This window comes from Ostrea edulis, chromosome 6 (genome assembly GCF_947568905.1).
Source record: "Ostrea edulis chromosome 6, xbOstEdul1.1, whole genome shotgun sequence".
Classification (NCBI taxonomy): Eukaryota; Metazoa; Mollusca; class Bivalvia; order Ostreida; family Ostreidae; genus Ostrea; species Ostrea edulis.
The window spans coordinates 21,649,972-21,659,993 of NC_079169.1; the positions used below are offsets into that span (position 1 = coordinate 21,649,972).

At 35.1% G+C, this 10,022-nt stretch overlaps 1 protein-coding gene across 4 annotated transcripts in view; it reads right to left on the reverse strand.

Annotated features, from left to right (window-relative positions):
- The window catches only part of LOC125683871 (homeodomain-interacting protein kinase 2-like), a 30,467-nt gene extending 20,760 nt beyond the window's left edge, over positions 1-9,707 (reverse strand). For 3 of the 4 annotated variants that reach the window (XM_056142077.1, XM_048925370.2, XM_048925369.2), the window contains exons 1-2: positions 9,165-9,691; positions 7,568-8,563 (exon numbers count right to left, since the gene is read on the reverse strand). In XM_056142077.1, coding sequence (XP_055998052.1) covers positions 7,568-8,550 — 983 coding nt within the window. In that variant the 5' untranslated portion in view covers positions 8,551-8,563; positions 9,165-9,691. Of the gene's footprint in view, positions 1-7,567; positions 8,564-9,164 lie in introns of all 4 variants that reach the window. The other variant, XM_056142076.1, reaches the window with a different exon arrangement.
- Between the last annotated feature and the right edge of the window lie 315 nt (positions 9,708-10,022).

A 10,022-nucleotide genomic window follows, 5' to 3' on the forward strand; every position in this document is an offset into this window, starting at 1 on the left:
TATAGGAAATTTCCACTATGGGCTTTTTTACAGTAACTTTTCTTGCCATATATATGTCAATAAGTTATTTCCTTCAATGGAGAAGTCAGCATAATTGATGAGACAGGGAGATAAGAGCCTTATTAAATCTAAGATTGTTATCACTTACTTATGAATATGAACATTCTCTAGGGCCTAACATAATACAGAGACTTGTACACTAATGGCTTTGCCCCTCTGGTCAGACAGGAAAAAAAATCAAAATCCTATTACAGTGTGTTGTTTCCAACTATTTACACTATGGTGGGGAATGCCTATAATCCATCTACACCTTTAAATATTTATCACAGTTCAGGTATTATTTGTGTGTAATCTGGTGACTGGGTATCCATGTATTGTGTGGCCAGCAAACAAAGCCAAAGTGCTGATCATTGCAAAGGAAACACTGAAAAGCTGTTTACATATGCAAGCCTGCCCATGTGACTCACTATCAACCACATTTCTTCATTCTATATCAATATTTGTCCTATTATATACCAGTATGCATTATCCAGGTACATGATATTGTTATTAAACATGCAAGCTTTGCTATGGCTATCATGTGCTCATGGCTGTGACTGTCTTTGCTGTATGTCAGGCACAACTCAAACTAGGAGACTACTCTCTCCCACATGTAGCAATAAAGAAACACCACCCTGGAGATTCCTACTGACAGAGTTCCCTACACTAAATCCAAACTGTCACAACTGATACTGTCCTAATTAATCAGTGCTCCATACAGTAATGGACAACAACTGTAATAGCAGGACCTGGTGCCCATTAAAGCATTTTATTGCCATTGTTTATACCAATCCCATACATGTACCCTCACAAGTCATTAGTGTGATTATGTATGAAAACTTCAACTCCACATACAATGCACTGGAAGATCTCTCTAACAAGTTTCTTAATGGTGGTGGACTTATACCCAGCTTTACACCAAGTCATGCTTAAATCTTAAATCACCTTTGGTTTCTCTCTGAACTCCTTTAATCTTTCTTAACTTCTGATGCTTATAATTATCTCTCTCAGCCAGTGGTGCATTGTGTGGAGTTGCTGAATTATTACAAAGGAATGTGATTCATGTTTCTGTTATTTTAGTAAATTCAAACCCTCCCAATAACTCTCTAGAAATTGGCAGCCAAGTGTATCTCTGTTTCTACACTATCTCCATTTGGTCTGGCAACACTATTCTGTTCACCAATAAACACACACACATGATGATCATTCCTTTCTATGTATACATATATATACACACACAAAATATCAGTCTTCACTCACCCCATAGGCTTTTGGGCACTGGATCTTATGCTAATTTTTTCCAGAAAAGAAGTTTCATATTTTCTTTATTAAGCTGCTGTACACTTTCAAAGTGCTTGCAAATTGGCAGAGCTCTGAAGTCAGTCCTTTGAAATCTTGCAGCACTTGAGCTTCTGACTGTAAAATGTACTTGAGTTTGACCTTGTGGTTTTTGAAGACTTGCATGAATGTTTTACTTTCCTTGCTAGTAATCAAATTCTGTAAAGTTTTCTGATCTTTTGATTAATACACTTGATTTCCCAACTTCATCAGACATTATTTATAAATTCTGTAAAATACGAGTGCCACTGTGTTGTCGATTCTACATATAACTGCACAGTAAACCTGACCTGCTTGAACTACAACCTTACATAACAGTGAATAATTACACAGCACAGACAAGTCTGTCACCAACATTCCTGTCATTACATAATTCATATCTTCATCAGTCATATTATGTCACTGACTTTTACAGGGAATAATCAGCTACCCACCATTCACACAGTTTTTCTTTGTTATATATCTATCACACCATACCAACTTTTTAGTATTCCGGGATCTTACACAGTGCACCTGTGAGATATTCCTGCTTCTTTTCACAAAAGAGGTTATTACTAGAGTACAGGGACATGCCATCTGTCACTATCTGGCTATTTCTGTATCAGACTGTGGCAGAACAATTTACTGACTACCTCTGGGGTGTAAAGATACTACAGTCATCTTTCACACTTATGTGTACTGTGCACAATGTGAATACATGAAGCATTCCTATATTTGGCAACAAGTTATGTTTTTTACCAATCCTGATTCATTTCTATAAATATATATATATATATATTAAATGCAGAAATTTTTATTTTTCAAAACAAATTAAACCTTCTCTGGCATAGAACCAGTCACTGTTTAAGCATGTTGATACTGCACTGAAATTTTTAAGACAGAGGGCTTTCTAACAACACACTAAAACAAAATGGATTCGTGCTGCTTGTTTAAAGATGTCAGAATTGTCTTCATGCCAAAAGGTCTTCCAGGTGAAATGGAATTTTCTTCAACATCCTTTAAAACATTAGCTGTTAAACTACATGTCTGTAGCATCTAACACACATGGGCAGGTCTATCAATTTAAGTTTCAAAAGGTTTATCTACAAAATTTTTACCACTAAACAATCAAGATGGTATTCACATATTTCTACTTATAGCCTTACATAAACAAATCTAAAGTGGTCATTGGTGACTTGGTACAATATGTATAAAGTATTTGATCATTTTATCAGGAAATAACCACTCTGTTCACTTGGTATTAACCAATGATGGGCTGCCTGATATAACTTTGATGCATATGAAAATAAAATATTTAGTACATACATTCATTAAAACATGATTAAATGCATCTTGCCATGGTCCTGATGTAAATGAATGTTAAAACGATCATAAAATACAACTCTAGTAGTAGTAACAAATACTTCTAACTTAGTATAAATATATTCACACAATTAGATCATGAATGCTACATGTATAATGAACATAGCATCTACAATGAAAGCAAATTATATAATGTGTGTGTGTGTGTGTGTTGAAGCCCTATAACAGTCTGTTCTAAAGTTACAAGCAAGGTTAACGTTTGTCATAAGTAGGTCAAAGGTCACAAGGTCAAAAATTTGAATGGTTTTGTCACAAGGAATACTCATCCATGTGAGATACGAAAGCTCTGTCACCATTCATTTAAAAATTACAGCCAAGGTTAAAGTTTTTGCAGACAAACTGAAACAAATGGATGGACTAACCAACCATGTGTCCCCAAATAAAATTGTAATTACAGGGGTATATAAAACTGATAGTATACATATCATCCATGTTTACAAGCAATATTAGTAGGGTTTCAGCTAAAGTTGCAAAATTTATGTAAAATCTGTAATGTTAAATGTGACAAAGCCATTCATGATTGTTAACCATTAATTTGCCATCAAGTTAACACCATTTCTTGCAAACTAATGTCACCCCCCTCCCCCCTCTGGCCCATTTTAAAAATTTACTTGTTATATAATTCAGTTGAATTAGAGATATGCAACATATGTGCAAGCATTTTCTTACATAATGAAACATGTGGGCAATGGAGGTGTTTTACTCCATTTTGCTTACACAGGTTCTGGGAAACTTCCAATTTTCAGGAATTCATATTTTCAGAGGAATCAAGGGCATTGTAAAATGTCATGTTACTCCCTCAAATAAAAAATTTAAAAGTAAACATACTTACTAACTCTAGAATGAAAATTCATTGAAATTTTTACGGTCAATTTCATTTGTAAAGTATTATTCAATGAATAAAACTGTACAAATCAAATTGTTAGAATCCCCCAATACAACCAATTTACACTTTAACATTTTAAAAGTTCATTTACACATTTGTATTGAAAAAAGAAGAAAGTAACCAATAGATAAAATACTTCCTAACAATAAACAAAGTCAAAATTTGCACCATGTTGGATACAAAAGGTGAAGGTCATAATTAGTACACACGTAACAGCCTAGTCCTAAAGTTGCAAACAGTGTTTTCCATTCATTTCATTTGAACAGGCCCATTTAGAATTGTAACAGGCCGGGGGGGGTATGGAGGATTCCCCCCATGAAATTTTGGAAAATTAGACGCAAAATCCTGTATTCTGAGGTATTTCAGGGGGCAAAATGACCCTTGTTCATATGCCACTTTTTAACCTACATTTTTAAATATATACCAAGGGGTTGAACATTTTTACCTCAGACAAGTTAGTCACAGTGGTGTTAAATACACACCTTTCCGATGTTTTGACTGGAAGAAATCATGTAATGTATTCGTTCGACGCTTCATTATTTTTCACTGCCATGTGCTTCTCACGCGCAAGGTGAGAGTTTAAAATATCGTCCAATCAAAATCGCCGTTTCAAAAAGTTCTCGATAAAAACATAAACAAAGAAGAAATATGAAAGATATTTATAGCCAACCAATTGCTACCGCATACATTCTTTGCAAAGATCGATCGTGTAAATCAACATCACTGAAATTGACAACATATTATTTTTTGATTTTTTTATATTTGAACCGGCCAGAAAATCGTTTGAAACGGTCAATTTGGCCGGCGGCCGGTTCTTAAGGAAAACACTGTGCAAATAGTCAGATTTAGTAACAACAGCACTTAAACAGCACAGAAAATTGATTTTACAACTAGAGATTATGATTAAGTTGCATTTTTCCGAGGGGAGAAAATTTGGGTATCCAGTAAAATTTCATAATCAGGATTAAAGGTTTGAATAAATGTTTACTAGTCTCAGTCAGATCAATGTTTGAGAGCAATGAAGATGGTGGAAAAACGAGGTTTAGAGTCCTGCTCATGCATGTATGGGTGTTGTTTTTATTGATGTGATAACAATCACTAGGTCGCCATAATTTAGCAACTTCATTGCAAATTTATGTGACTTGGAGCTCTGCTAAACAAGACTTGGAACTAAACTGGTAAAAACTACAATTGGAATTTTATGCTCAACAAGTGGGTGATCAGAATTTGATTGAAATTCGGAGACCAGAGACTTTTTGGTCGCATTGATGAGTGGACAAACGTTTATTTGCACCCCTGCTGAATTTTGTCTCCAGAACAATAAAGTAACAGAAAGATGAGAATTTCAAAAATATGAGAATAAATCATGTAACACAGTACAGGAAATTGAGATGGAGTTGTTGAAATTGATAAGAGTTCAAAATACTGTCAGTTTGACCACAGATCTATCTGTCCAAATAGTAAATTTTAAACGAAGTAAAAAAAAAAAGTTAACTGTCATTTTTAACTCAAATCAAGCTCACACTCAATCACAACATTTTTGCTACTTAAGGCTATCATTCTCACTACCAAATCAAGGATTTTTTTACCCCTTGAATCCAGGGACCAGGGCCTTCAAGCTTGGGGAAAATAACAATATTTGATTGAAATTGGGAAATTTGTTTCATACAAATAAATAAGTAAAACAAACAAAAAGTTAACCATTTGATATTTTTTATCAATGTGGCTGGCTTGGCAGAGAAAAAAATGACACACATTTTTTGCAACAGAGTGGCACCGAGGTTGGATGGCCCATCAAGGCTTATTCTCATCAAAGCATCCAACATTTGGGAATTTTTAGGCATCGTTTTGGGATAAACACTTGGTTTTCAGCATTGGGAATGGGGCCGAATTTCGGCCCTCTACAGATCCTTAAAAAATCCCTGCAAATTGTTTATTTTCATTCTCCCTCTCTCTGAACTTTCAAACACCTCACTTGCACCTTTCTTCCTAAGATTGAACATTACAATTATTCTTCACTTCCTGACTGTCTTACATTGCATTCAGGCAAGTAATTTGGTCCGAATTTTTAGCCATATAATCTCTGAGATTTGGTTTGACGGTGGCATCAGTAAAAATATCACAGCTTGACTAAATCTCATTGAGATTACATTCACTAGTCTCTCATTCTCTACCTCAGCATCTGTCTTTCATTTTTTCTTTCAGCATTAATCCATCTTTCTTTCTCATGATGAGATCGACTGCATTTAATAAGACTCATCTCAATACAGAAGTTCCGAGTTCCCCAAGAGTTATTTCCCTTTGTCGAACTCTTCCGTAAATTATGACATAAACTATGATGAAAGTGGGTACATTTGCTATTACTATCGTTGTATTATTCCTTAAAAGATGATATTCAGAGTTTCTGAGACCATCCTATCTCAGGGAAAAGGCAACTTTAGTGAGTTTATGAGTATTGGATAACAAAATGGCTCAAACAAATATTGTTAATTGCCATCTTTCTTTGATAAAACCGTCACTCATGTAGAAGAGGAAACGAATAATGATTCAATAGCCAATTTGATGATCTTATTCAAACAAATTATGCTTGATATGGCCAGAATATGCATACCAGTGATTGATATAAACAAAAGTTAAGCTTTTATTACATTAATCGTACGTAATCGTTATGTACAATGCTAATCTACGATAATGTATACATTGTGTACCCACCATACGTCATAAAATGCGAAAGAGTTCGACAAAGGGAAATAACTTTTGTGTAACTCGGAACTTGCGTATTGTACATTATCCCTTCTTCCACATTCCTTGGTTTTTTGCTTTCCTCCTTTTATCTAGGTTAGCCCCATTTATGAATTTAATCACCCATAACACCATGTCTGATGCTGAAGCGAAACCCAATTAAATTTTGCGACACATCAGAAACTTTATTGTTTATCTGGACTAACATACCCAAGAAATTCACTATTCCACACGAAATTATATCAGTCTTGCCAACAGGACTGGCTTTTTTTTTTCTCTTTTTGGGGGGGGGGGGGGGGACAACTTACTTTCTTCAGTAGCATTTTGAGGCCATTTTGATGCACTACTGTAATCATAATAAAATTAGTCATATTTATAATATGATGCATTTGTAAAACACTTTGCCCCTGAAATTAACAAATGAAAGGTGTCTTGTCATAAGGAATCTAAATACAAAACAGTTTGGAGGTTTCTCCTAGATTAACTTTTCTTAAAAGTAAGCCAACCTCCAGTCCAAGGTCAAGGTCAGAAACTTTGGTATCAAAAGAAAGACCCTGTCACAAGGAATGAACAGATGAAATGAAATCCCTGTCACCCACTATTAAAAAGTTTGAAGCAAAAACTTTGGTACCAAACTAAGAGTCTTTTTCACAAGGAATGCACATATAAAATATGAGATCCTTGTCACTCACCTGTAGAGTTATGAGCACACTAAAGTTAAAATTTGAGTCAAACTTCAAGGTCACTTGATCAAGAATAATTATCAAACAAAACTTCCTGTCATAAGAAATCTATTAATATACAAAATATGAAAACCCAACCTTAAATAGTTCAGGACTACAGTTCTGAAGTTAACTTTTCTTAAATGTAGGTCAAACTCAAAGATCAAGGTCACTAACTTTGGTACCAAAATATTAAATGGTGTTATCACAAAGAAAGCACAAATGAAATATGCCTATTCCCTCACCATTCAAAAGTTGTCAGCAAGGTTATAAAGTTTTGAACAACAGTGATGGAATGACAGGACAAAAACAACATGCTCCGCTCATCTTCAATCTCGGAATCATAAAACTTGAAGAAAATTGGTCAGGACAATCTGTTTCCTGATCATAACAACACTTTTTTGTTATCAATTTGGGTCCAATCCAAGGGAGCATAAAATATTACATCAAAAAATAGGACAATTGTTAATTTTCTTACCTGTAATATCTTGACTGTAAATATGTTGAACAAACTGCCTTGGACACATGACTTGCAGAACCAAAATCAATTACTTTCACTTTGTAAGGCATCCGAACGGGGTCCACCAACATAATATTTTCTGGCTTCAGGTCAGCATGAATCAAATGCAAGCTCTTAAGTTTCAGCAATGCTGTCAACACTTGTTGCGTTATAGGACGGATGTACTTCAGGGGTAGAGGCTGGAATTTGTTCTGCTTGAGAAAGTCATACAAGTTCTGTTCAAGCATCTCGAAAACCAAGCAAGTATGGTTTTTGTGCTGAAAACATTCATATGCTCGAACAAAGTTAAATTCATCAGCATTTTCATGACTTAATCTTGTTAGTATGCTAACTTCTATCTGACCCTGCCTTGCATATGAAGGGTGGTTTTTCAAGATTTTTATTGCTACTATTTCACTGGTCCCTTTCTTCCAACATTTGACCACTTGGCCAAATGTGCCACGACCCAGAAATTCCAGCACTTCGTAGGCATTGTGACTCGTCAAAGAGTACAATACCTCATGCTGCACTAGCTGGTAGTCCCCCTCACTGTTGGAGGAGGACGTATTTTTGGAGGTGTTCGTTGTGGCTGTAGTTGTCGTGGCAATAAGGGGCTTCTCATCCTCGCTTGGTACTGTTTGCACGTCTGTGAGCTGCATGGGTACTTCCAATTCCTCACATTTACGTTTAATTCCACATCTCTGGTATGAATCAAAAAGTTTTAAGGTTGAAGCACGAATGTAATTCTGGGATATATTTTCCACGTCTCTGTAAACATTCCTATTTGGTGGATAAAACAATGTCTGGTTGCTGTTACCCTGTACGTAGTCTGATTGTAATAATGGACTCTGTGAACTATGAAGGTTACTTGATGAAGCTACATTATGGAGATCAGGAAAAACTTCTAACTTAATCTTCTTGTTAAAGACATTTATTTTTGAGTTGTAGCTTCCTTCTTGCATCAGGGACCACCTTCTGAAAAAAAAAAAATACTCATTCAATTAAAATTCAATGAAAGGTATTGATTATATATTGTAAATATTCATAATAGCCTCACAAATAAAAGAAAAGGTATAAAGCACGTCGCTCAATCTTTTAGCACCTGTGGATGAACTTACTGACAAATACTCGTGATTTGGATTGTGGTTCCCTTATTTTTTTATATATTTTTTTTTACCATTTTCTTCTCTCACAGTAGCTAGATTAAGCCAATTCAATTACCTTGATAAAGCTATATATAGCTTAATATAGAGATTGTTCTGGATCTGATGCAGAAACACCTCACACTACCAAAAATGGTGATGAGCATCGCCAACTCTATTGCTATTCTTCTCAATCACATGTGATAATACCCCCCCCAAAAAAAAAAACAAAGCAACGTCTCTCTCTATCTAAAAAAAACTTCATTTCTATTTTCGACGACCAACTTAACTGCTGAAGTTGCACATGACAAAACTCTTGACTGATAGGATTATTTACAGGCATGACGATCGCATAACCTTGACCATAAAACAAGCTGACCTATTTCCTTCCATGAACACGATCTTCCAAAAAATAAAAAAATAAAGCAGTTTACCTCTTTGTTTTCTAACTGTCCCTCCTTCAGAGTTGTCGAATAGAAAACGTTTGTCGCCTGAACAATGTCCCTATCAATGTTTATGACTGTAAGCCATTTCCGTGAAACATGTGTTTTCTCTTAATTCTTGGTTGCAGCGACTCCTTCGTTCATCTCCGAACGTTTTTATAATGCCCCGTGTTACCACTGTCATTCACAATAATAAAAGTCGTCTTTCCCCCGAAATCAAGGCTCTGTCTGAGCCATTCTTGAAGTAAATATCATTCTCTGTGAAGCATACGGGGGATCAAGTCGAGTTCATGTAGAAGAACTGTAAGGGCTCCATCTCACTTCCTTTAAAATATGTCGAAAAACCTTGTTGTTTTATTTAACGTAAAATAGTTCATATAATAACTTCACCGTGAAGAAAAGTACAAAATCAATTACTGTAAAAGTAACGTTTTGATAATAATGAGTTGTTTGAATAATAAAAAGCAATATTTAGGAAGTAGATGGGCTTGACTTACAATTTCCCTTCGGTTCTCTGTAATATGACGTCATGGAACTATGTGTAAATGGAAGTAATAAAATATGACCAATGAGCACGCTCGTCTCCAAGCAAGTGCGCCAAAACTTTTTGTTTACATCACAATCACAAACAAACAAAAAGACGAAAGATTTTTATTAACGTTTGATAATTAATACTGTTTTAATCATTACATTGTGTATTTAAATTCAGAAAGAAACTGTTATGGTGGGAATCTGAAGCCTGTTCGGATCATCATCAACAACAATAACAAAAAAACTCATTGAACATTTTAGCTCACCTGAACTTAAAAGTGTGAAATATCTGACGTTTTTCTGGCTTTTTTTTAATGA